Source organism: Phoca vitulina, unplaced genomic scaffold (genome assembly GCF_004348235.1).
Source record: "Phoca vitulina isolate PV1807 unplaced genomic scaffold, GSC_HSeal_1.0 scaffold48, whole genome shotgun sequence".
Lineage (NCBI taxonomy): Eukaryota > Metazoa > Chordata > Mammalia > Carnivora > Phocidae > Phoca > Phoca vitulina.
Genome location: NW_022589751.1, coordinates 416,118 through 443,620, shown reverse-complemented (window position 1 = coordinate 443,620; position 27,503 = coordinate 416,118). Strand labels below are relative to the sequence as shown.

General features: G+C 47.7%; 1 protein-coding gene across 6 annotated transcripts in view; it reads right to left on the bottom strand.

The window, feature by feature from the left end:
- WDFY4 (WDFY family member 4) overlaps positions 1 to 27,503 on the bottom strand; it is a 285,720-nt gene that overhangs the window by 75,912 nt on the left and 182,305 nt on the right. For all 6 annotated transcript variants that reach the window (XM_032432234.1, XM_032432233.1, XM_032432238.1 and 3 more), the window contains 6 exons: positions 26,941 to 26,992; positions 24,057 to 24,223; positions 10,344 to 10,492; positions 4,699 to 4,819; positions 2,082 to 2,167; positions 549 to 611 (listed from right to left, as the gene is read on the bottom strand). In XM_032432234.1, coding sequence (XP_032288125.1) covers positions 549 to 611; positions 2,082 to 2,167; positions 4,699 to 4,819; positions 10,344 to 10,492; positions 24,057 to 24,223; positions 26,941 to 26,992 — 638 coding nt within the window. The remainder of the gene's footprint in view (positions 1 to 548; positions 612 to 2,081; positions 2,168 to 4,698; positions 4,820 to 10,343; positions 10,493 to 24,056; positions 24,224 to 26,940; positions 26,993 to 27,503) is intronic.

The window sequence follows — 27,503 nt, the reverse complement described above, 5'->3', positions numbered from 1 at the left end:
CCAATCCTGAATGAGCCTTCCAGAGAACTGGGTACTTGTAAAGGGAGGCTGTGGAAGGAGGCTGTAAGTATTTCATTCCCTGGCAAGGTGCTCCATATCCCAGCTTCATAAGTGAATATCTGACTCGCATTCCACCCTACGCTAACTGAGCTTCTAAGCTTTCGGAGAGTCTCCTATAGGAAGGACAGAGCTGGGATTGCTCACAGCCCCCACCTGGGGGGTGTGACACCAAGGCTGGGCCTGCACTAACACCACACCAGGCAACCTGCCCCGCCCACCATGGGCAGAGGGCTGATTCTTGCATTTTGGTCTGAAAAAGCCACAGAGCTCATGGAATTTCAAGTCCCTTTGTAGAGGTTTAATTGGCAGAAGAAACCCCAGGAGGAGGATGAGAGTATGAGGATGGGAGAGAGAAAAATGAAGGGGAAGGTAGATAGATGTGCTCTTTGCATGACTTCTCGACCGTAGGATCAAACAAATGAAAACAATCAAAGCAAGGCCAGTACCATGTCCAGAGAGCATGACTTGACACCTGCCTGCTCCATTACCTTAGGTTGAGGGGGTCCTCTGTGATGCCTTTCCCCTTCAAGCTGGGTTGGAAAGAGCAGAAGCTAAACAAAAAAGGAAAGAATCATTCCAGCAGCAGAGTCAAGACTCTTCCACCACCAGGGAGACATTTTTGGTGCCAGTCAAGAGGTAGGGTACATACTTGCCCCTCCCGCACCCCATCCTGTCCCCCAGATCATGAACACGAGACCCGGGTATACCTCTGCAACACATCCTCAGCACCCCCTGGCATTATACACTCTAGCCTTAATAAAAATGACAATAATAAAACAATCATTACAATAAAAACGGTGCATGTTGGCAGGTTGGGCCAGGCACTTGACAATTCCATTGCCAATTTCAGCAACCACTGAAAATGCCATCTAATTTAAGGCTCCTTGAAGCAGGGTTGGGTATGGTTTGACTAACATTCACTGCCTGAGCTATGGATGTATAAAACTTCTAGATTAACTGTGAAAAACTGTTTAACACACAGAAATCACAGGGAGAAATGGATGTGAGGTTTCGCATTGCCTGTCTACTTCTTCGGTTTGGTCTAAAAAGGAACTTGAAGAAATCCTTAGGAGGCCATATAACAGCCCTCCTTGGAAGAGCCCACAGGCAATGGAAATGTGCCCAGAGCTGGTGCAACAGCCTCTCTGCAGGAGTCGTTTTCTCCATGCTGGCTCTGCCCTTTGGATCCGACAGCTGGTCATGGTGCCAGTTACTGGCGAGGGCCAACAGGAAGGCAAGGCTAGTACCTCTGAGCTCAAAATGGGGGTGTCAAATATCACCTCAGAACTCCCAGCCCAAAGTGAAGCTGAACCACCCCTTCTGTTGATCCACCTTCTGTGTTTTCTGTCTATGGCTTTCCTTTCTGGCCCTTCTAGATTCTCCACAAATCTGTCTGTAACTTTAATAATGATGAAAAAAATAGCCATTAGTCTCAAAACATTTAAACACTAGCTTAAATTTCTTAGACTGATTCATCTATTTGGAGAAAGAAGTTAAACTAAAACAGCAGGCTTCTCTCTTTAAGAAAAAAAAGATGTTCCATGAAAAAGTGGGAAATCAGTTGTTCAGAATTCTTTCCACCGAAATATGAAATTGGAACAACTAAAATTGGCAACTGGGATCAAAAAGAAAGATTAAGCCAAAAAAAATTATTTGGAAAATTAAAAAAACAAAGCCAGAAGATTCTGGAAGGTCCATTAAACAGCCAGCTTCTAAAATGTGTTGTGTCTGCATAAGTTCTTCCCTCTTTAGTCCTTACTGTCCTAAACTACTTCAGTCCGTGAAATGGAGCCTATTTCCCAGGATTTAGAGAAGGCACTTCTGCATCTTTCTCTGTACTTGGTTCCATGATTTAATAGCTCTGTAGGTCAGTAAGTCCTTCCTGTGTCTGACCTAAATCCTGCTTGCTGTGGATTTTGAGCACTGTTGAGAACAGTGTTCCTGAGGACAGAGCAGAGCCATCTCTGTTCTACAGTCAGTTCATGATCATTTCTCTTGGAGGAAGATTTTCAAACCCTTACCTTTTGAAGACCTTATTCCGATCATTGTTGTGAAAGACAAGAAACTTGGAATATCCATTTTGGAAAAAGAGCTCCAGAGCGATGTCCTATAAAGAGAAACCCCTTTCACTGCTGCTGAAGTTGCCTGGAATGGAGAGACCCCAGGCCACAGAGCCACTAGCAATGGGTCATTTGGTTCTCTGTGTCAGGCAACCCTTCCTGGTTGGTTCTTCCAACCTCCCCAGGGGGTACAAAGATCTTGGCGATGGTGAAAAGGGGAGTCCCTGCAAAATGGGTAGGAGGGCAGGGGGCCTCAGACTTCCTTTGACTGAAGCAGGAAGCAAGAGCCCCACTCCCAGTATAAGCCAGGAACAGAGAGACGGAGGAAAGGGCCCGGTGATACCTTCAGACACTTTCGCTTCTGGGTCACAAGTTTGGTTTCCTGAACCAGAGAGTCACCCTACCAGAAACATTAGGGGAACCATTTGGGTGGGTGCAACTCGCCATCTGGGCAGCACTGTGTGCCGACCTACAGACTTGCAGGCCCAGGTCTCTTTGTCCAGCTCATTTTGCAGAGCCAATTTGATGTGGCCATGCTGACCTAGCAAGGGTATTTTGTTAATGCCTAAATGAAGTCTACATATGCTCCTCTCTTTTTCCTTTCTCTTCTCCCTCCCTGTCTCCCTTCTTTCTATTCCAAGCTGTGTAAATAACAGACTTGGAACAGCCACAGAGAGAGTCTGCATGGAGGATGAGGCTCAGGGATGAGATGGGGTCAGGGAGAGGATTCCCAGGGCTGGAGGCAGGGGTGAGGCCTGGGCATGGAGGCACAGAGGGGACGTTGCATTCAACAACACAGTCAGATCCTGCTTCCACCTGGCTGAAAGTGAGCTCTCCAAGTCCAGTTCACTAGGCTCCTGAGCAGAGGCAAAGTACCTGTGATGATAAGCAAACCCCTCTGGCTGGGGGGTGCACTAGGAGCCTCGGATATTTTTCTACAAATAGAAATCTAAAAACTGTGCAAAACAGATGATCAAGGTAGACATTATGGCTTCTCCTGGAAACCTTGAATAGCCAAGATCTGACTTTCTCCTGGGAGAACCCAAAAGAAATGGGGGCCTTGCTCACAAAGCTCTTCCTGCCCCCAAATCCCACCCTACTTGGCCATGCTCACGTGCCCTCCTGCTTCTCCCTTCCACTACTGTCAGGCTAACCAAACATCTGGAAATCATCACTGTTTACTGAGGGGGACTGAGGGGGAAGAAACTCGCTTACTGATACCTATATGCTACTACCTATAACCTATAAGGTAGGCATAATCATAAAATAGTAATTTCAAGTACTTAGTGTGCCAAAAAATGTGCCGAATGCTATATATGTAATGGTGGAAGACACAAAGTGGGGTCACTACAGTGGCAGAGCCACGGTCAGGATGAGGCCCATGCTGGCCACATTGCCCAGAACCCTCCGGGCAGGGCTTCTCCCAGCTGTCCCCTTCTCACTCACTCTCCTTGCAAAGAAGCACACCAAGGTCAGGCAAGATGAAAACCAACACTTTGTGGGCAAAATCAGTGGAGAGGGAGGAAGAGGGCTGGTCGGATTCTAGCAGCTTGCGGATCCTTTCTAGAGTGAGCCCCCCTGAAAGGCCTCCCTGAGCTTCAGTGTCAGAGAATCATAAGGACCCCCTCCCTGCCCCTGGCAGGAGGATCACATGATGAATTACGGACCCAAAGACATTTACCAATAAAACACTCTTATGACTAGGTTGATTAGGGTCCAACACTGTCCCCCTGTTGGCCTTAGCAGAACGGAGACCTTACAGAAAGGGTAGAGGAGAGATCGGGGCCCCTCCCCTTCTATAAGGGTGGTCTCTTATCTCTTCCTCTGCCTGCCACCTGGGAGGCCTCTGGACACAGATGCAGCTTTGTTACTAGTAAGGCTGCGCTGGGGAGGCCAGATGTGTCTGAGGCCAGCAGGGGCTCCTCTCTTTGCAACTCAAGTGAGAAGCTTCAGGTTGTGCCCAGCTGGTGGCAGAGCCCTGCCTCTGAGGGGAACTGGCTCCCTTAGCCCCTGGTGAGCCCCTGGAGGCACTGGCTGAAGCCCTGGGACCCTGGTTGGAGGGGACAATCAGGAGATCTCCAAACTACTTGGACCAGGAAATGCCTGGGAGTTTGGAGATGGGTTTGGCCGTGGGGAGGGCAAAGGGCAGGGGCGGAGGTCAGTGGAGGCGGACCACACGCTCAGGGCAGGCTGACCCTCGACTCTCAGTCAACAGCTCTGCCATGAGGCAACGGAGCTGCCCTGTCCTGTATTCCAGAATCTCCAAGGCCGCTCTGGGCATGTCAAGGGGAAAATAAAGCAAAGAGGCTGGATCCTAAATGACGCACCAAGAGAGAGAAGGTTCCAACAGCCAAAGAGCAGGAACTGGGGAAAGAGTGAAGCAGACGTCACAACTGCCAACCAGGAAACCAGGCCAACACAATTCACACTCACAGATGTGTCCCAAAGGGCACTGGGCTGTGCACAGGTGTGAAGGGGGTCACGGAGTGTGTCCCTCACATTCTGATGGGGCCTCACTAGCACCTGGACCACCATGCCATAAGCTGGCGCCCCCTCTCGCGCCCTCCATGCTGCGTACCTGTAGCAGGAAGCGTGCCTGCCGGAGCTCCCTGAGGTCCCTGTAGCTGTGGATCTGGCACGAGTAATGGTCAGAGGACCGGTCTTTGCTGCACATGTTGAAGATGAATGGGTCACTGATGCTGGAAAAGAAACAGGACAAGCAGTGAGAGGGCGTGTGGAGGGCTTGTTCCCCTGCCTGCCCCACGGCCCCGCCTGTGGTTCTAGAGACACTGCTGACCCACCGACTCCCTTCTGAGCTCCTGCCTCTGTCAGCCCTGCCCAGGAGCAGGCTGGGACACCAGTGTCACCAGGTGAGGGGACAGCCTCCAGGGCACACAGTGGCACAGGGTGCAGGGTGTGAGTGTAAGAAGGTTCTCTGGGTACAGGGGTCAAACATGGGTCAAGGGGGTGGGGAAGAGTGAAAGACCCCATTACATATGGAGAAATTTCAGGCCAGAAGGCAAGGGCAGAAAGATGAAGAGCCTCCATAGAAAAGGCTGTGTTCAGTGTGGCTTCAGCAACATGGGGCCTGGGGTGGTCCAGCCACCTCTGAGCCCCAAAGACGTGTGCAGCAGGCTGAGAGCGCCAGTGGGCTGGACAGCATTGGCGGTGGCCCCCAGAGCACCGGCCCCGAGCCAGGAGCCCTCTCAGAGGGCAGAATGACCCCCCTTGGGAAGAGAGGGAGAGGAGAGAAAGGGAGAATCATGAATTGGACTCAGATTCATCCCAAAGATGACAGTTTGTGCACTGGAAGTAACGGAAACACCTTTAGGGAACCAGATGAAGCTTTTCACCACCAATGAGCGGGGACTTAACAAAACTGATTTCAGTTATAGACTTACTTCTGAGTTATGTAGCAAATGTAAATTGTGTACATGTCTGCAAAAGCTCTATCAAATGCCCTTTAAGGACTGGCGAACTGGAGTGCCCCCCCGCACCCACCCCCAGGCACCTCGGCCCTCAAGAAGCTTGTGTATCAAACACAGATCCAAAGAGCCAAGAGCTGGAAGAGCCCCTGCACCCGCACAAGGCGGAGGGAATGGGTGAGAAGCTGGCATTCTGCCTGCTCCCCACCCCAGCTCCGAGGGTGGCCCTCCCCACCCGGCCTGCAGAGCAGGCCACTAGGCCTCCATGCCACGCCTCCCAGGGGAAGCAGAGACGTGGGTGTGTGACACAGGTCAGCAGGACTTGTCCAATCACCGGTCAGTTGGGGTGGCCCAGCATCTGCAGTGCTCAGGGCTTGGACGTGTGCACGATGCACATTTTGCCCCCGAAGGTAGAAGGGCAGGCTGCTCATGGAGACACGGCCTGAGCCCGTGGTTCAGCCTCCTGCACAGCGAGCCTTCCAGGATACAGACTCAGCCTTTCACAGCTCCTCCTGCCCCTTCTTAGAACAGGCCTCTCAGGTCCCTGCTCTGAGCCACGGAGCTGTAGGATTGATCAAATACAAATGTGGCTTTGGTTCCGGATGCTTCTGCCTCAGTGCTTTAATTCAAATCTGCTGGCTAAGGCCTAGGTTGCTCCGTCAGGGGCTGAGCTGAGCTTCCCCTGAACTTCTCTGACTCCCAGTGGGGCTATGGTGGTTATTCTGGTTCCTACCCTTAGCTCAGGTCAACCAGCATCCCAGGTCAAGGCACTGATGAGAATGACAGTGACGCCTCCTCTGTGCTCCCATAACCCCAGGCCTGTGGGCACAACAGCAAACGTCGTCTCTACCTTAGCCACACCCCTCCTGGCAGACTATGAGTGAGTTCGCTGGGGCACAGACCCATGCGCATGGCTCTCCATGCTCCGCATCCTCCCTGGAGCTCTGGGCATGTTTGCTGAGGGGCCTGGCAACTATCATGCCCTACAGCCTGCCAACCACGTCTGCTGTTTAACTTCATCCTCATAATGAACCCTTACAGAGTGTGTGTTATTACTATTCCCAGAGCAGAAATGAGGAAACTGCATTCCAAAGAGGAGAAGTGACTTTTCCAAGGTCAGGGGGAACCGGATTCAAACCCGGGTCCTCTGACTCTAAAATCCAAGCTCATTCACTAACACCTTTTCTCCTCTGAGGCAGAGAGGCTCGCTGGCTTTTATAGAGCTCTCCCTGCAAGCTCCCTCCTTTCAGCGTGCTCTCTGCTGACTGATCCTGCAACCCGGCATTCTGAGACGTGAGCAATGGTGACATGAGGAAGAGTGCTCTGGAAAATGCTTTTAGAAGGAGCTTTGAGGAGGAAATGCACTCATTTTTCTCCTACTTGGAGGGATTGAATAACCATATAGGGCAGGAATGCTCAGACAGACCCGAATGCTCAGGAAGACTAAACTCTAAAAAACATTATTGAGTTCACTGATGTGATCCAAACTGGAGTTCTGTCTTATGTAGTGTTAGTCACACGCCTGTGACTGGGTCTCTTGGCCAGCGCTGTGTACTGTGCATTAAGTCAGAATTCAAGCACCTACGGTCAATGAATAGAAAGGAGGAGCGGATTCATGCTCTTCTTTAGGTACAGCTGTGGTCATAGTTTATAGGATGGTACTCACAGCTCTTTGCCTGACAGCTATCATGACATATGCAAGTCTTCCAGAGTGGTCATAGTATAATTTTTAATATTCTTAACTAGGGAAACCACAGTAAACTAAGTGATAATCATATTGGTTGACCTGGTCTTTGAGAGTCAAATTGGGGATTTCAGACTAAAATATTTGAAATTATTTCTGAGGTTATCTGATTGTTGTCAGAATTCATACCTGTAATTTTAACCCGGAATCAACCACTAGATCAAAAACTCTTTACCAGACTCAGTCCACATCTGACTGCCTCTTTGTGTTTATGGAGTCTACCCCGGTGCCTGGCCCAGTACAGAATTCTGGTAAGGATTTGTTGAATCGAACTCAACAGAGCAATGATGCTTCAGAATTGCTGACTGATGTGGAGAAAATACCTGGTTATAAGCACCCTATCACAAAGTACCAGCTGGATGGCTTGGATTCCCACAAAATGAATCCAATGCTGTACCTTGTGAACTTGCCTGCCACTATTTTGGGTAGAGTAGTGTCCTCCAAGAGGAATATGTTGAAGTCCTAACCCCCCAGTACCTCAGAATGTGACTTTTTTTTTTTTTAGAAATAGGGTATTTGGCCCTAATCCAATAGGACTGGCATCCTTAATTAAAGGGGAAATTTAGACACAGACACACACACAGACGGAAGATCTTGTGAAGACACACAGAGAGAAGGCGGCCATGACTGGAGTGATGTATCTGCAAGACAAGGAAGGCCAAGGGCTACAGGGATACACAAGAGGCTAGAAGGAGCAAGGAAGGATCCTCCCCTAGAGCTGCGGAGAGACCACAGCCCTTGATTTTGGACTTCTAGCCTCCAGAACTGCGAGGCAATAAATTTATTTTTTTAAGCCACCCAGTTTTTGGTACTTTGTTATACAGCCTTAGGAAACAAATATAGTCATTCTATTCAGGCAACAGGGGATCTCACTGAAGGCAAAATAAACCTTCTGGAAAGGTTCTTACTTTCTGAGGAAAGTTCCAAAGTACACAAGTGCAATCAATGCTGGAGGATTTGCACTGTTCCTGAGCTTTATTTGGGATATTTTTATGATGCATCAGAGAGCCTCTTTCAAGGTCTAGTGCTCAACTATACTCAATTTGATGGCAGTCTTTTAGAGAGACATTTCAGGGTTGCGTTAGCTTTATTTTTAACTGGCTTATTTATGTATCTTCCTTAGTCTCCGTGGTCAAAATAAGACTTAATCCCCATTGATCTGACATGATCTAATAGCCAGTCTCTGAGAACCACATCTTCATGAGTGCTAGCAGTTTCTTAGGGCAGCAGACAAGACCTCAGATAGAAAGTACTGTATGATTAACAAATACTTCTCTGAGGTCTGGTGACTAAAATTACTTAAGCAATTCCCAAATGATATTCCAGGGTAGTAATTTGTTCTCACTCCACTCCTACTTGCATTCCAGAAAAATACATTTCCAGACACGGGAAGTCTCCTTCGTCATTGCAAATCAAGTGAGTACATACAACCTGACAACGGGGCTTCTATTGAAAGTGCAGATAAAGTCAGTTTGATCATGATTAGATGCACCTCATAAACACAATTTACCTAATCAATAAGATCTTATCTAACACTAACTCAATTTAAACCAGAGGTCGAGAGTGAAGCAATGGATTCTACAAGTCATTACACGGACATTCCATGCATAGAGTTAGAGTAGAAAGCTTTCATCAGCTCTCAGAAAGGCAAGTCTGCAGACCCATTGTCCATATTGATCAGTATCAATAAAACATGAGCAATAAGATGGGATGCATGTGCCAAGTATTAATTATGTTCCTCCTGCCTTGGAAAAGCACAGAAGACTCACAGCAATCGGTGAACATTTGGTATGAATAAAAGATGGAATTTAGCAGAAAGAAAAAGGCCAAGCATTTTAGAGCAAATCTAAATCAAGGGAGGGTGAGCTGACATACTATTCTTCCACACTCCTTAAACTCTTGCTTCCTGCATAGGCTGGAAATGATATGACAACCAGGTGTTAAAATTCTTAGTTATTGGCAGGTTAAGACTCTGGTTCTTCTGTTGATTGTCTATAATAGTGGTTCTCAAAGTGTGGTCCCAGACCAGTAGCATCAGCATCAGCTGAGAACTTGTTAAAATCTCAGGCCCTACTGCAAACCTATCAAACTAGAAACTGAGGTGAAGATGGGTCCCAGAAGTCTGTTTTAACAAGCCCTCAAGGTGACTTGATATTAGTTTGAGAGCCACTGGGTTAAGAGGTTATCTTGTCCTCATTTGAACCTTCACTAGCTAGAAAAATCAAGATGTCTTCATCCAAATGTATTCAAATGTGATGATCAAGAGGAAGCATATGACCTGACAACTGAACTCCTAGCAAAAGTGTGAACACAGTCACTTTGATTTTGAGTGGCTGTACTTTATAAACACAAGAGAATTAATCAATGAGAGCAACCTGAACCCAAATAGAACAACTATACTTGATTATAAAGAAGAACCTCTGAATTTCCTGCCAAAGACCTCTGGTATTAGTTGGTATAAAAAAAATGGCTCTTCAAATTTCTACCCAAATCTCATCCATCCTTCCAAACCCAGATCTCAGCCCATGTCTTCCAGTAGCCCTCCCTCAGCACACTAGCCCCATGTCATCAAACATGAGCCCAGAAGAGCTCTCCCGTGACAAATATTTTGTTCCATGAAAACAGTGTGCTCCAAATTCTTTCCAGAAGAACCTGTTTGTGCTGCCGAGTGCACTCGTGTGCCTCACTCAGCATGAGGGGCAGAGCCTGATGTTTCACACAGAATGAGCAATCAGTAAGCTGTTGAATGAGTAAGCTGATGGGACTGGATTCAGTCACCCAAACAACCTAAGGCGAGATCCCCCTTGTCTTGAGGTCCATTCCATATCACATGAAACAGGAGGAGCTACTTCCTTGTTACCCACTCCAGATTTTAACTTTGGGAAACCACAGTCATGGATGCCTATGTCTTAAGGTTCTTCTGCTTTTTCTCATGGCTCAGTTTCAGGCCCAAATGAAGACCACAATAACACCTAGGTGGGAGGGGTAGGAGTAGGGGTGGCCGAGAAGGACGTCGAGGCTCAGGGAAGAGTCTGCTAGAAGTCAGGAACTCACTTGGATAAGCAATGGCGGGTACAGTAGACATCCCCCACAGGAGAGAGCGTGAAGTTCTCGCAGATGTAGAAGTGCTGGTGGCCTAAGAGCAGGACCCCTTCGGAGACCAGATGGCCCTGCACGATCACCAGGGAGTACTTCTGTGTCACCTGGAGGGAGACAGCATCAGAGTCAGTCTGTGTGCATGTGAAGCATGCCCATCATTCCTATGGAGGGCACGAGGGCAGTGACCAGCCGCCCACTGAGAGTTTGGAGGTGAGAGCAGCACCTTGTTAGAGGGACAGGGCCACTGCTCAAGAGCTGCCCTGCTCTTCACAGTCTAAGTGGCACTTCTACACCGAAAACACTGTTTTGTTATTTGAATTACCCAAAGCCACCCCCACCCCCACCAAGACACGTGGATGAGTATTTATGGCTGTATTGAGCGCATTGACAATCTTCCTCTCACTTTAAACCACTCCACAACCATGCAAAATATTCTGTAGTTAATAGTGAGCAGGGTTTTCAGGGTACCAGGCACCCTCAGTTACAGAGGCAATGGAGCTTGTCGGGGGGCCAGCTAAGTGGCTGAACCAGGACTGGAACAAGTCTATCCAGAACCACAAGTGTAAGACTGGCCCTGCTGTCTCTGCAAGGCCAAGGCTCCAGGTATATGCAGAGGAGGCATGTGTTCCACCCAGATCCCTCCTTTCAGACTCAGGTTCATTCTCTCAGTAGCTGGAAATTCTGGAAGCTTTCCAAAATCACCTGTGCTAAAGAGAGTGCCTGGGCACAGGGCACGCCCCCTTCCTAGTGGCAGTCTCTACCCAACAACTGGTCCCTGCATGGTAGGAAGAGTCACCCTGTGTCTCAATTCCACCCCACACCTCCAGCTCTCACGGAAACAACTGAAGCCTTGGCTGAGACTGCGTCAGTGTTGCACTTCTCCCTCTACATGACCCTGTGACTGTCACTCCCAGTGAATGTCCTGTGTGCACATCTCTGGCCCATAGCTGGATTCCCAGGGAGCCTGACCTGTGTTTGGTATGACCTGGAGTTCTGCATGAAGTAAGGACTCAGTGGGTCTTTACATGGAATAAATCCCTGAATAAGTGAGGGAATAAATGAATTCTAGATGACAGGAGCCCAGATGGACCAGGAGTAAGGCCAAGGCCAATATTTTCTCAGGGTAATTCTGTGCTAATTCCAGTTACACAAAAGAAGAACTGATTTTTTTTTTTTTTTTTTTACTATCTAACATAACCATTGTAAACATTTTACACATACTAACCAATATAATCTTTACAATAAGGCAAGGGAGATTTTACTACTGGGAAGAAAAAAAAGATGAGTCTCACCAAAGATCAGTCCCCTAGTAAGTGGCAGAGCCTGAGATTGAAGCTAAGCTCCCTACTCACTGTTGGGAACAATATTGGGACCATAGTGATGAAATCTGGAAAGCAGGCCTTGAATACCAGTTCTCCAACTCGTGCGTCAAATGGGATCAAAGTCAGGGTCAAGGCTTGAAAGTGATTTGCCAAGGGTTTTTTGTTCCAAGACAAGCATTACCCACAGTCATCTCTGAATTATTTTTCCTAAGTGAGGACTAGCTAAGAGTCCTGGTACCTAAAACCCAAGCTTCCTGCAGGCAGCTGGCTCCCCTGGCCTCTCCTGCCTCCACCTTGTCAGTGGAGCTGGTCCTCAAACCACCTGCAGAGCCAGACCATGGACTCATTTCCAACTTTGTTCATTCATCCAGACAGTCACCTATTCAAAAGTTTGCACTCAGCACCTACTACATGCCAGGCCCTGAGCTGGGCTCCTGAGATAGAGGGATGGACAAGATAATGAAGAACCTTACCCTCATGGGGCTTAAAATCCAGGCAGGGGAAGATGGATAGTAAGCATGCATGTCAACCAATAAACTATCACAAATTGTGATATATGCTGAGAGAGAAAAACTAGGGTGATCACAATAGGGAAGAGAGAAGCTTGGAGGGGACGCTATTTTAGACAAACTCTGAGACCTGATGTATGGTAATGGGGCAGCCATGGAAAACTCAGAGAACATTTGAGGGGAAAAGAACATCTAGTCCAGAGCCTAGAGGCAGGAAGGGCAGATCTGGGGAGCAGAAAAGAGGTCAGAGTAGCTGAGATGAAGTTGAGAAGTAGGCATGCTTAGATCTGGGGGTGGGGGGTTGGGGGTTGGATGTCTTGGTAAGGCCATTGGGCTGTATGCTCATTGCAACAGGAAGCCATGGGAGAGTTCATTTCTGAAAGAGGACACTGGCTGCTGCGTGCAGAGTAGATCAGAAAGAGCCAAGAGTGGAGGAAACGTGATCAGTCATGTGGCTATTACTGTGGTCCATTGGAAGAATGATGACTTGGTATATGGCAGCAGAGACAAGTGGGAGGAAGGAGAGATGTAGGGAATCTAAGCAAAAAGAGGTAGAATTAACAAGAACTGCTACCAGACAAACTACAAAACCAATAATAACAATAATAATAGGAACAATTGAGGATACACGTCTACTCTGAGATTTAGGCAATTGAGTGGAGCCCTTCAGCTTCCCTGAAAGCCTTCCCCAGAGGCAAGCACCATCACCACTTTATTGTACTGAAGGATAGCAGATGTGCCACCCCAAAATATGCCACTTTGTCATTACTATTTTGAGTCAAAGATACTTAAAAAACAGCAGGTACAGGAAGGGTGCTCTGGTTTACCCTTTTTTTCCCTGAAAATAGGAGATAAAACTCCCAGGTGAAAAATGCCCTCCCTATATTAGGAGGAAAAGAACATTCTCAGCACCTGAGACAGACAGGTCAGACCTAGAGAAATATGTACAAATAAACCCGGTTGGACAAACCTCCCTTCAGCCTCCCTGTATACTTTGGTTAGTTTTTCACAATTACTACACTGTGTTCAACTTAAGCACTTAGGCCTAACCACTTTTTGGGTTCTTCATTTTCCTGTGAAGACTCCCATGTACCTGTATAAAAGTAAAATCTGTATTATCCTGTTGATCTGCCTTCTGTCAACTTAATTCTCTGGCCTAGTTGGAGAGTCTAAGAGGTTAGGGAAAAAGTTGGATGTCTCCTACAGTATATCCACCCAAAGAGATTCCAGGAATACATAAGATGATTATACATATCCTTTTTATTTTATACAAATAGCATATTCATATGCTCACTGTTCTGCATCTAGTTTTTTCCCTTAATGGCCCACCTTGGAACCCTTCCAAATCATCCAAATCACTTCTTACAGACCTGCCTCACTCTTATTAATAGGTACAGAGTATTTTCTTGCAAGGATGTACTAGAACTTATTCAACCAATCCCCTACAGATTCAGGTTGCTTTCAAATATCTGGATATTGCAAGCAATGCTGCAGTGACCATCCTTGGACATATAACACTTGGAACACACAGGATGGTGTGTTGAAGGATATATTCCTAGAAGCCGGACTGCAGATCAAGGGTGTGGGTATCTTAAATTTCCACTATTGCTGGACTGTTTCCCTGCAAAGTGGACCAATTTACACTCCCACCAGCACCGTCAGGAGGCTGTGATGCCAGCCTGTTTGAACTTTTCCTCTTATCCCTTTGTATAGAGGAAACCTCATCCTCAAGTTTGCACAGTGAGACATAGACAGCCCCGGCACCAGCCCAGGCCTGTGTACCTCCAAGCCTCCCCCTCCCTGCAAAGCCCCACCCCCATCCACCTTCTGTGGTGCCCACAGCAGGGGCGGGAGCACATTCCTATGAGCTTCTGGTGTTTTCCTTTGGGGAGAATTAAGTAACAACCAGAATAAACCAAACCACAAGAAAAATGTCTGGTGAGAGCTGGGTTAATAGCTTAAAAATTGATTCTGCTGGAAAAGAGTGGCATTTTAAAAACTAAAAAATGAACCCAAGTGAACTCTTACCTGCTCTTCCATTTAAATTAGCCCTGGGAGGGCTGCCTCCCAAGTTTACTCATGGTTAAGAAATCCCTCATGCCGTGATTCTATTGATTACTTTAAAAAGAGAGGAACTTCTGCTTCAGAAGTAGAATTGCTTTGAGGTCAGCTAGATGATATATCATCACTCCTGGCAGGAAGATCACTAAGTATGTGGCCACACCTGGCCCCGTGTATGATAAGGAACAGATTGGCTGGAAATCCAAAAATCCCAGAGCTGAAGTTATAGGGCCAACAATTTGCTGGGACATTCCATGGCAGCCCCTTGCCAGCATGTTCTCCTAGAGTCAGGCCTCAGTGTGCACATCTGCAAAAGGGGAAGGTCCAGCTGGAGGCCCTCTGAAGCTCTTCCAGAATGATTAGTCTGTGAGTTAGTGCAATGCCCTAATTTGATAGGCAGAAAAAGTGAGATGGGGAGCCGTCCTATGAGATACCCAGAACAGTGCAGCTGCGTACATTTCCTTATATTTGTGTGCAAGATCTACTGCAAAGAAAGCTTTAGCCCCGCTCACACGGATCACATGTCCCTTTTGTACATCTTCTGCTTGGCTAGGCCCTGCTATCAATGCATTCTGTTCTACTGGCAAATGGAATAAGTATTCTAATTTTTCAAAAATGCACCGATTGCCACAAAAAAAGTTAATTATAATAAGGAGACAGACTATATAAATTCCATTTATATTGGCTACCTGTGAACTCTGGCATCTAGATCACTTTTAAAAGGAGCATTTGGTGGCCAACAGACACATGAAAAAGTGTTCAACATCACTCGGCATCAGAGAAATCCAAATCAAAACCTCAATGAGATACCACCTCACAACAGTCAGAATGGCTAAAATTAACAAGTCAGGAAACGACAGATGTTGGCAGGGATGCGGAGAAAGGGGAACCCTACACTGTTGGTGGGAATGCAAGCTGGTGCAGCCACTCTGGAAAACAGTATGGAGCTTCTTCAAAAAGTTGAAAATAGAGCTACCATACAATCCAGCAACTGCACTCCTGGGTATTTACCCCAAAGATACAAAAGTAGGGATCCGAAGGGGTACATGCACCCTGATGTTTATAGCAGCAATGTCCACAATAGCCAAACTGTGGAAAGAGCCAAGATGTCCATCAACAGATGAATGGATAAAGAAGATGTGGTATATATATACAATGGAATATTATGCAGCCATCAAAAGGAATGAGATCTTGCCATTTGCAACGACGTGGATGGAACTGGAGGGTATTATGCTGAGCGAAATAAGTCAATCAGAGAAAGACATGTATCATATGACCTCACTGATATGAGGAATTCTTAATCTCAGGAAACAAACTGAGGGTTGCTGGAGTGGGGGGTGGGGTGGGAGGGATGGGGTGACTGGGTGATAGACATTGGGGAGGGTATGTGCTATGGTGAGCGCTGTGAACTGTGCAAGACTGTTGAATCTCAGATCTGTACCTCTGAAACAAATAATGCAATATATGTTAAGAGAAAAAAAAAGAAGATAGCAGGAGGGGAAGAATGAAGGGGGGGAAATCGGAGGGGGAGACGAACCATGAGAGACGATGGACTCTGAAAAACAAACTGAGGGTTCTAGAGGGGAGGGGGGTGGGAGGATGGGTTAGCCTGGTGATGGGTATTAAAGAGGGCACGTTCTGCATGGAGCACTGGGTGTTATGCACAAACAATGAATCATGGAACACTACGTCAAAAACTAATGATGTAATGTATGGTGATTAACATAACAATAAAAATAAAAGGAGCATTTGGTCATACTAGTAATAAAAAATGTATCATAAAACAATAAAGAGATACTACTTTTATATCAATTTGGCAAATCTGAGAAGAAATAGAATGTGTGGATCTCTTTACAGCAGCTCATCTTTTCAGGCAGAGACAAGGAGCAGGGATGCCCCCTGCCTGCCCGCAGGTGCCACTTCCACAGGCAAGCCTGCAAACAGTCAAGCCTCCCAGCCTTTCACGGCTGGCTCAGACGAGAACAAATGGGAAGGACAGAAATTGCACTGGCATAATGTGAAACGTACTGAGGACTGTTCAAAGCACAGAGTCTAGGGAAACTGCATTTACTAAGGATTGCTCATTGGTAACTGACTGAAACTCGAGCACATTTCTAGCCAGGGTGCTCTGAAAATTGTAAAACCTTGACTTGTGGATCTCGGGCATTTATTCAAAGAGAATGAATGAGAATCACCTAGACGGCTTGTTAAAGTTCATATTCCCAGATCACATTCCCAGATGTTCTGGGGCAGCAGGTACAGAGTGGGACCTGGAATCTTCATTTTAATAAGCAGCCTGGATGGTTCTGATGCAGGTCATCTGAAGACCATACTTTGAGAAACTGACTCCCAGACACCAGCGAGGCTATGAAGGATGAGGTCTCATCTTGTATCAGCATATTGCTCATAACTCTTTCATTCGTTCATGTATTCATTTCCCAGGTCTGCACTGAATGTTTAGTGTGTGTCCCACACACTGTTAGGCTCAGAGGGAGACAAAGTACACCTTGACAATGCTCATGGTCTAACAGGAAAGAGAATATCAACTGTCCCAGCATGGCATGGAGACGGGGGATACAAGCACTCAGGACACAGAGGGGGCTGTCTGGCCCAGACAGGGGTGAGAGAGGGAGCGGGGCTGACCTCACAGAAATGGTCCCAAAGAATGTGACCCCAAGGCTGGGGTTAGGAGTAAAGAGGACAAAACCAGGGGAGGAGCATTCCAAGACACAAAGTCTTGAATTAGCTGGACGTGTTTGGAGATCATAAGTAGTTCTGCACAATTAGAATCAAAAGTCAGGTGTGAGTGTGTGTGTGTGTGTGTTGTGTGTGTGTGTGTACACATAAGGGCGGGGGAGGGGGCAATCCAGGGAGGTGCAGGGCCAGCTTGGGAGTGGCCTTGTGCACAAAGTATGCCAACTAGAGTCACAGAAGGTGTTAAGTAGGGACATACACAGCTCTGCATCTTAGAAAGTCAGTTATGGCTATTCACCTACGAGAAGTTACCACCTAGAAAGGTTAACACACTTCTTCACTTTCTATAAAAGGCCTCATCTCAAAATACCTGGGAAGAGCTTGATGCTGCTCTCTGCTGTCCAGAGCAAAAATAACTCCCTTTGCCCTGTTTCCTTGCTAGCAAACCCAAGCTAATATTTTACATTGAGTTTGTATAAAAAATAATTTTAGTTTTTCATGTAATTAAAGAGAATAGCAACAGCAAAAATAACTGCCACTTGAGTTCTGACTCGACTGGACTCTGGAAGCCCATTTTGCCAAGTGAAGCCTCAGCTCTAAGAGTACCTTAGGTGGCAGGGTACAAAGGATCATCCCCAACAGCACAGTGGCTGACTCGGGCCCACAATTAAGATGCATTAAATATACCACTTCTCACGTCAAATGGAGCTATTTGCAGAGAAATGTGTTCGTGGTTCTGGGAATCATTAATCAATGACGCAAAGGTAGCGCAGAGTAATTACCATCCCAGGTATTGCTGGGGCCGATCACAGCTCCCACGCAGCACAAAGGCATGAGTTAAGCTGCTGCCATTCTGGAGCCCCAGGCCTTCCTGCTTCCCCCTGGGGCCTCTGGCAGGGACAGGCCACCCAGAAGCCTGGAAAGAGGTTACAACCTGGAGAGTCTCCTAGACTGTTCTAGCAAAGCCCTTCTGAGGCGGCAGGGGAGGAGAAACTGGGGGGCTCGCCGTGGGGTGTTCAGCTTACACGATGGCTAGTCGGCGGCAGGTTTTCTGCGCATGGATGCACATCCACCACACAGCCCTGTTGAAGCCGCTGAGAAGTTTAGAAAAAGCACAGACCCAAAGGGTCTAATGGAGACGTCTGAATTAGGGGAGTCCCCAGCTCACAACCAATGCTGGCTACAAAATGTGTCCATACAGGCAGAAAGTGCCAGCCTGAGAAAGACAGAGGATACTACCCCCTCACCTTCCAAATATACACACACACCTGCCATGGGCAAACTTTCTCTACTGTTGCTGGAACATGTTCAGGGGTCAAGGGTCAGTGGAACAATACCTCTTTCCTCACCATCCAGTTCCTATCCTTGACAACAAGGAACGTCCACGGGGATGAAGGCCACAGTGGACCAGGGGCGAGGGCATGAGCAGGCGGGGCGGGCTGGCGCATGCTCGGCACGCTGTGTCCTGGGCAGAGATGCCATGTGTGGTGAGGGACCTGGAGGCCTGCCCGCCTGGGCCGCTGCTAACCAGGAAGTTTACAAAAGAAGCACAACAGGGCCTGCAGCCAGCATCTCTGAGCCCCAATATGGGAGCAGGGCAGTGGGGAGTTTAGTGTAACTTGCTCAACACAGTGAGCTGGGAGACAGTGGAAAACCACATGGCTTTCGAGTGACACAGATCTGAGATCAGATCCCAGCAAATTCAGTTAGCAGGCTCGCTAGGCCCGACAGTCACCACCAGGGAAAGGGAAGTGACACAGCCACCCTCCCAGGCGTGAGACTAGATGAAGTGCTGTAGGAAAGCCCACGAGCAACAGCTCCAGACATCCAGCTAGTGACATTTTTGACAATAACAGCGATAAACAAAGAGCAAAGGGAGGTTCTGAGTCCAGTCTGAGCACGTGCCCTGTGCCCAGCTGCCCTCCTGGGCACGAATTGCCGGCATCGGCCTCCCTGGTGCTGGTGGTGGTGGATTTGCTGTGGAAGCCAGCCCCTGCTCAGTCATGCCCCACCTGCTCCCAGAGGGGCTCCCCCACTAGCCAGGTCTCCAGGAACCCGAGAGCAGGCCCAGGTCGTCACTGCAGTCCATCTGCCCCTCCCTGAGCTCTGCACACCTGGCTGGCTCCCTCTTGACACAGCTGTACTCTCCAGATCGGCAGACCCTTCCCGAGCACAAATGCTTCATGTCAGGAAAGGGAAGGACAAGGATAAATGCAGCCTGTCCCTGCCTGTAACGAAACCACAGGAAGACTCAGCAATAATGACAGCCATGTGTTGAGGTGGTGCTGGTGGCGGAGTGGGCAGAGTGCTTGGGCATGCACCGGACACCAGGACAGACTCACGCAGAAGGCAGCCTGGCCTACAGGCAGTGGGGAGTGGGTGGGCGTGGTCTGTGAGCACCTGGCTGGTGGAGGTGGGGGAGAGGTGGGGGGCACGTCAGGGTGGGTCCATGCCCTCCACAGCCAGCCAGGGCCTGCTCCACGGAGAGCTCCTAGTCTAGACCTGACTCTGCTCTGCTGCCCCAGGATGTTCTTGGGTTCCTGTGGCCTGCTTCCTCGTGCTCCTTCCTGCCTCTCATGCTTCAAATTTAGGGACTCCCTCTGTTTCACCATATACCAATCCAGGCTCCAAGCCTGCAACTTCCCTCTTTCTCACAAAATGTTGCGTTTTGTGGTGGGTGCAGGAACTCCCACGGGGCCCCATCCCAGCAGGCCAGGTCTCTCATGGGCTCCTCTCTGATTCTCTGCCTCATTCTCCACCATGGCAGCAGGATAACAGCCCCACTCAGGCTCCTTGAGTCTCGCATCATGCCCAGACACCCACCCCTAAAGCACCTCACCTCACAGGAGCACCCCAGGAGTCAGGCCCGGCTGGGGCCAGACTGCCCCACACCCCACCGACCCCCACCATCAGGAGCCTGCCCTTATGTGGCCCTGGCTGCTCTCCTCCCACACCTCCTTCTCAAGGGAGCAAGTGCATCCAGTGGTTTGGTTCTACTGATCCTGGAGAAACTCAGGCTGAATTGGGAAATAACCTCTCCCGTAATTTACCGTGAAACCAGAGGCAACAAGAACAACCCAGTGAAGTGAATCAAAACAACCTGTGCAAAGAACAAATGTCCAGATAATGGCAAGGAATCACCTTGACCTTACAACTGCTCAGTCTCTGGTTCCAGGGAGCTGACACTCGTTTGGGCCCCTACCCCCAGGCTGTCCCCTCCAGGCAAGCAAGGGGATATACCAAGTGCTAAGTGGAAACAGGACTACTCTCGCTCTCAGCCTCTGCTGGGTTTGGCATGCTCCTGTCTGCACAGCCTGGAGATCCCTGCTACCACAACAAGCCACGTGTGGTGCTTCTGACAGCTTCCTGCTGTGTGACATGGAGACCAAGAAAGACTGAAGTTTAAGTACAAGACAGGGAAGGATGGGAGAACAGTCTCTTCTTGGTCCTGTCCTGCCTCTTGGGGGCTGGCAAAGTCAGTCACCTGTGGGCCTCAGGCTCTTGCCCCCCACCACCTCCAACACGACCCCTGAGGGAAATGCCACTGAGTAGGACAACCAGCAAAAATAAAACTCTCAGAGACCAGGACAGTTACCAAGGTCATCTACCTGCTGCATATACTGGGGCTAAGACTAGCTCTTGGCTGTAAACTCCAGGTGTTGCCCTCAGCCCAGCCCAGTTAGGGCTGGAACCACCAGGCTGGCCTTGGGAAGTACATGGGAGCCATGCCACCCACAGAAGCTCCCCTTGGAAGGTGAGGACATGGATTAGGTAGGATATGGACCTGGAGTGATACTAAATGGCAGGCAGTATTCCAAAGCATCCCCCAAGAACCTCATCCCTGATGTTCCCATCAGACACTAATCTAGGTGCTGCTTGAAAGAACCTGCAGAAGAAATTAAGGTACAGATCAGCAGACTTTAAAATAGAGAGATTGTCTTGGATGACCTGGTGGATCTAATGTACTCCCATGAGCCCTTAGCAGCAGAAGAGGGCAGAAGAGTTGGCTGGTGGGAGAAATGTGATGACAGGGAGGCAGAAGGGGGCCGGCAAGGTCTGAAGGGGGAAAGGACTTGACCTGCAGTGGCCAGCTTTGAGGATGGAGGAGGGGGCCACAAGGCAAGGGATGTGGGTGGCCTCTAGAAGCTGAGATTGGTCCCTGTCGGACAGGCAGCAAAGGAACAGGGACCTTAGTCCTATGGAAGCATTGGACCGAATTCTGCCAACACCTGGATGAGCTTGAAAATGGATTCATTTCCAGAACCTCTTGAAAGAAATGCAGCTTTGCCAACACCTTGCTTTCATCCCTGTGTGACTCTAAGCAGAGGACCAGCAGAGCCTGTTGTGCTGGGGCTTTTGAGATAATAAACGTGTGCTGTTTTAAGTCACTAAGTTTCTGGTAGTTTGTTACGGCAGCAACAGAAAATCAATATACCCAACAAAAGCAAAGCATTGCCATTGATCTGTTCTTATCAAAATGATGAAAATAACCAAAATGGACACATACAATCCAATATTTCCTTACCCTATCAAGAAAGTAGGAGGGGATAGCTGAATGTGACATCTGCTTAATATGCATCCTCCCTATCATGGTTTCCCACCTTAACACTATAGACATTTTGGACTGAATACTTATTTTCTGGTGGAGGGCAGGACTGTCCTGAGCTTTGTAGGATGGTTAGCAGCATCCCTGGTCTCTGCCTACCAGAGGTCAATAGCATCCCTCCCCGCCAACTCATGAGCCTGAAAATGTCTCCAGACATTGGCAAATGTCGCCTGGGGGTAAAGCTGCCCCCTGTTGAGAATCACTGCTTTATATAATCTTTTAAGGGCATAAGGCAAAGAAAAGTTTTTATAGAAAGAAAACAATCTCTTAGCTGTTTTTCAACTGATTACACATTTACTAAATAAGCATTTCTAAAATGAACAGACTATTATATTGATACATCCAAACCATTATTAGCTGTTAGTCCTCAGCAGCCGGGTATTATGAATACCACACAGTATGTAAATGTATATGTATATGTATAGATGTTTTGATTTCCATTTTTAAATATTTTACAAAGTAGACATACTTTGCTTCTATAATCAAAATAAAATGAACATAAATTTAACGGATCTTCATTCATCAGTGTTTACTGAATGTCTACTCCAGGCATGCCTGAGGTTAGGTACCCAATGGTCCCTCTGCTAAGGAGCACCAGTGCAGGGAGAGAGGCAGACAGGTGAAGTGGGGAAGGTTAGTCTGTATGCCTGAAGCAAGGGCAGGGGGTGATGGAGGGGGCAATGGAGACTGCAGGTACCCCAGGTCCCAGAGTGGGAAGCGGTTGAGATCGGCTTCAGAGAGTCAGCAGCCAGGGCGGTGCAGGTAGATTCACCAGCATGAGCGAAGTCATGGTAGCGAGGTGTGATAGGGACTGCAAATGTGCTCTATGCCTGGAAGCTTTGGGTTAAGCAGGTGTAAGAAGGATGACGCTGTTACAAGACTGTGTTGGTTAAACTGTGACTCCAGTCTGAGAGCAGCTAAGAAACCTGATAAAAGTGCTGCTAACCATCTGGCAATGCACTTCAATCTGGCCCCCTTCTATCCAACCCCTGCAAGGAGCAAATCCCAGCTTCACACCCCCGGGAGTCTCTGCAAGGAACCCGGCCCTGGAAAGGATATGCTTCATTTCTGCACCTGCTGATGCCCCTCACAGGTTCACTGAGCTTGGCACCTGCTCCTGGAAATCCAGGCTGCTTACTCAGTGGCCCGTAGGTTGGATCCACTCTCATCCACCAGACCAGCCCTCAGCTCTCACACATTTCTCTCTGTGTAGTCCCTGCATGGCCTCTGGGCCATGCCCTGCCCGCTCCTCTGTTCTGCCAGTGCATCTCCTTCACTTACATCGTGAGAGGAAGAGTTGGTGGGTGAGACTCAGAGGCTCTTAAACCACCCAACCTTTAGCAAGGGGAGAGAGTTGGTCTTTAGTGGGCTACCTCACATGTGCCCAGCTCTGAGCAAGTCTCTTTGCTTCTATTATCCCATTTTACCCCTACAAGAATTTTGTGAAATGGTCGCTCAACACTCCCTATTAAAGATAAGAAAAGTTGAGGCTCACAAAGGTTAGGTAACATGAAATTTAGTATGTTGCCAAGTTGGGATTTGAGCTCAGGTATGTTTTACTCTAAGAAATAAGCTTCATCTTTCATCCCTTTCTTAGATTTGGGTAAGAGAAATCCTCTGCTGGGTCCATACTTTAGGGATTCCTCCAGCTCCTTTCCAGTCATAGCAGGGGGCCATGCGGTGGGGCCTTCAACCCCGTTCCAGGCATCCTAACCTGCAGACTTCCCTGCTAACTGTCCAGCCTGCCCCCTGGCCCGTGCACTCATCTTCTCCAGGTCTACCCTGCTGAGGGCTGGCAAGGCCACAAGTATGCTCACCCCTAGGCCTGAGTGGGGGCCCAGGGGAGGCTGGTATCAGGGTGAGAGTCCAGGCACAGCCTGGACGTATAGGCTGAGTGTCCAAACACATCCACACTCAATGCAGGATGGATCCCTCAAGGAGGTCAGACTGCAGGCAGGGGCCCAAGGTGCCAAACGACAAGATCAAGAATTTTAAATCTGAAACTGGTCTTCCAGGTATTATAAAGGTCAGTGTTGGAAGGTAGACCATATTTCATGACAGTGTATTAGCTTGATTTAGATCTCTTTTTTAAAAGACTTTATTTATTTGACAGAGAGGGAACACAAGCAGGGGGAGCAGCAGGCAGAGGGAGAAGCAGACTCCCCGCTGAGCAGGGAGCCGATGCGGGACTCGATCCCAGGACCCCAGGGTCATGATCTGAGCTGAAAACAGACGCTTAACCAACTGAGCCACCCAGATGCCCCTTGATTTATATCTTTTAAACATCTCGATGCAGGGTTTGTCAGCTTCCATTTGTGCCCTTGCTCTGGGCCCACCAATTTAGAAGCATGCCTGCTCTTTTTGCTCTTTTTTTTTTTTTTTATAGTGAAGAGAAACATCACCTCCCATGTGAATGAAGAAAGCTTGATCTCATGTCTGATGATCTTTAAAGAAGAATCGTGATGTGCTGTATTACCTTTTCATGATCAAGGAGCTCTTGTAAAATAACTTGTCTTTCCCGACACAGTTCCAAGAAATCTTCAGAGTGCAGACTTTCATGTAAGGCAGGGAAGAAGGTCAGCTGGGTGCAGTCCACTGCCACCTCCTCTCTCCCGCTCTCGGCTTCCTTTGGTGTCAGCTCATCTGCAGCAGTATAAAGGGACACACATTTTTGGCACGAGCCACCTGACCTCACGAGGGATGTGCACAGCATGGGCCTGAATCACCCAGAGAAACTGCAAGGTTTCAGGGCAGAGGTGAGTGGTGTGGATCTCAGCGTGTCCCTCACTGTGTCTGAAAGTGGGCATGACCTCTCTGACTCTGTGGTGCGGTCAACACACTTAGGTTGATTCACTCTGGAAGGTGTGCCCAGGTGCGGCTGCTCTGCAGGTCCAGTGTGACCATGGGGCACTACTTCAAAATTCACCCTTATTAATCAGTAGAGAAATTCCTTCTAGGGTCATTTAGAATCTGTTTCTTTCTGAACTTCACTTTATTCATTCTTTTAAAAGAGTGGGGTTTTTTTTTCTATTTTTTTCTAATTATGGATGCACTATGATCTTAGTGTAAAAAAAAAAACAAAACTTGGAAAACCTATGAAATTGTGAGAATAAATTTAAAATATTTGAGAAGTAAAACAAGTATCACTCATGCACCCAGATATAGTACTAATAACAACAGCTCTGACGTAGTAAGTAAGCTCTTTCTCTGTGCTGGATGCTTTTGATGACATTTTTTTCATCTACTCCTATCAGGTTATGGATTCTATTTCAACCTCCCTTCACAATCAGGGAAGAGTGAAAGAGGCTAATTACTTTGCTCAAAGTCATATGGTCACAAAGAACTAGAGGCCGAATCTGAACTAAGTCTGTTTCTCCTCCCTGTTCACAATTTGAACAAGTTCTTTACTTCTAATATCTTTTCCAAATGTATATGTATATGTGTGTGCATGTGCGTGCGTGCACACACACGCATGTGATTTTTTGACATGATGGGAATTATGCCGCATCTACAGTTTTTTTTCTAGAATTTTTAAAAAGATTTTATTTATTTGACAGAGAGAGAGAGAGAGAGAGCACAAGCAGGGGGAGCTGCAGAGGGAGAGGGAGAAGCAGACTCCCTGCCGAGCAGGGAGCCCAATGTGGGACTCGATCCCAGGACCCTGGGATCATGACCTGAGCCGAAGGCAGACGCTTCACTGACTGAGCCACCCAGGCACCCCATCTTTTCTAGAACTTTTTAAGACTATATTAGGAACACTTTCTCATTCCATTTAAAGCTCTTTGAACTCACCTAAAATGGTTGTATAACATTCTATTCTGTGGCTCTTTCATAATCACCTAATCCATCTCCAATTTTTTGGAGGCACAGACAGTTTCTATTTCTACCGTGAATGCATTGTGCTGCGATCATGCGTGTGCACACCTAGACTTATTTCCCAAGCATGCACTCCCGGGCACAGACATTTGGGTGCCTGCTGAGCGCAGACCTACATGATTTCTGGATCCTACTCCCCCACCCTGTCCTAGATGTCCACTCTCCTAAAGGAGGCAGGTGCATGGCACATGACTGCAAAGTTGAGGGGCTACTGGCCATTTTCTTTGTGCTAAGATGCTCACCTCTTTGAGCTCCTCCTCACCTTGGAGTCTCCCAACTGGATGAATGGAAGTGTGTGCTGCTTACAGCAACAGCCACCACAGGCTTTTCCCCATGCGGGGAGAACACCGTATATAAACAGACACCCAGGAAAGCACAGGGGAGAACCATAAGCCCTTTCTTCTTCTTCCCTGGCTGAGCTCCCTACTGGGGCAGGGGTCTGTATATCGGGACGAGGAGATTCAGCAGCCCGTGCCCACAGGACACCAGCACATGCTTTCCACCACCACAACCTCTTAAGATGCCCCCTCTGTTCTTGGAGCTGTGGGGCTTGGGGTAAAGAGAAGAGAAACAAATGCGCATTACATTATCCCAAGTCCTATGCCACAGGGACCCCCAAATCAACCTGGGATCAGGGCCCAGCACCCTCACATCTGGGCGCTATTACTGCAGACTGGCAAGACAGCACGCTCGATGCAAAATCCAGTACTCAGGCACTAAATGAGACAAGTTAGATCAGCGCTCAGAAGTTGTCATTTGGTTAAGGATACCACACTAGCTACACCTCAGGAGACAATGAAACTCACAGACAGGGAGTGTTTGAAGAAAAAAGGCACAGTGTGGTAGAAACACAAAATCTGGAATAGAGTGCATATGTCTGTGTGTGTCTGCAGGTTGTATTTGTGTGTGTGTGCATGTATGTTTGGATGTGTTCATGCCAAATGACCTCTGAAAATAAACCCTGGATTTCCAGCAAGCCAACTCAACCAAATTCCTCCATGAGAATTATACAAATAAAGAGTAAGTGTAAGCATCAAAAATGATTCAAAGTATTTTTTTTAGCCTGGGAAATAATAATGATTATTGTAGCTGTCATTTTTATAATCAGAATTCAGTGTAAAAAGTACTAAATATTTCTTTTACCCATTTTTACTTTAAAGCATTTTCTTCCCATGTATTTTGGGTCACATACTGAGCGTGTATTTGTATTACTTGAGGACACTTTTAAGATCTCTCTGATATAGCAAATTGACAAGATAAAATTCTTACTGTTACACCCTTAACATAAAATTCTTCACTTAACAGAGAGCCAAGGTCTGGAATAGGTTCCCCCTCATTCTGGAGGGCACAGTAAGGAAAAGAGTCAGCATTACCTACTTTAGACTGGCAGCATTTTCTTCTTCAAAATATTAATTTCATATTAAGTAAAACCAAGAAGTGGTTTAATTACGAATGAAAAATAGGTAAACTGATAAATGGAATACCTTGCTTTTCAACATCTGTTTCTGAAACATTGCCATTTCTGTCTTGGTTTTCCTGAAATAAAACCAGAGAAAAGAGAAATGAAATCCTGAAGACTACTGCTGTGCCCCCCACCCCATCACACAGACCCATAAACACACACACATGCATGTGACCCCCTGGAATTACTCATATACTGGAGTCTTAGATGCAAGTAGGGAGGGATGCTAAATCCTAAAGGACCACAATAAAATGCAAGTATTCATGGTCCCGAGTCAAAGGGGAAAAAACCCACAATCTTCCATTAAGTAGGACTTACAGTAATTACCAAAGATGATGCCAAAATGGGATTCAATAGCATCCCGGATGTCTGTGGTATGGGCCACCCTGGAGAGGGGACCAGGCACAGGATCTGGGGCTGGGCAGCCTGAGAGACTGGAGACCAGGTTTTCTAGCCAGCTTTTGACTTTGTCACTAGCAGAGAGGGCAGGATACTTACTTTTCCTTCCTCCACTTCCTAAGGAATGTATTGAGGGAAAAATACTACATAAAACCAGAGGTTTATTGATAGTACATTAAAAATTCA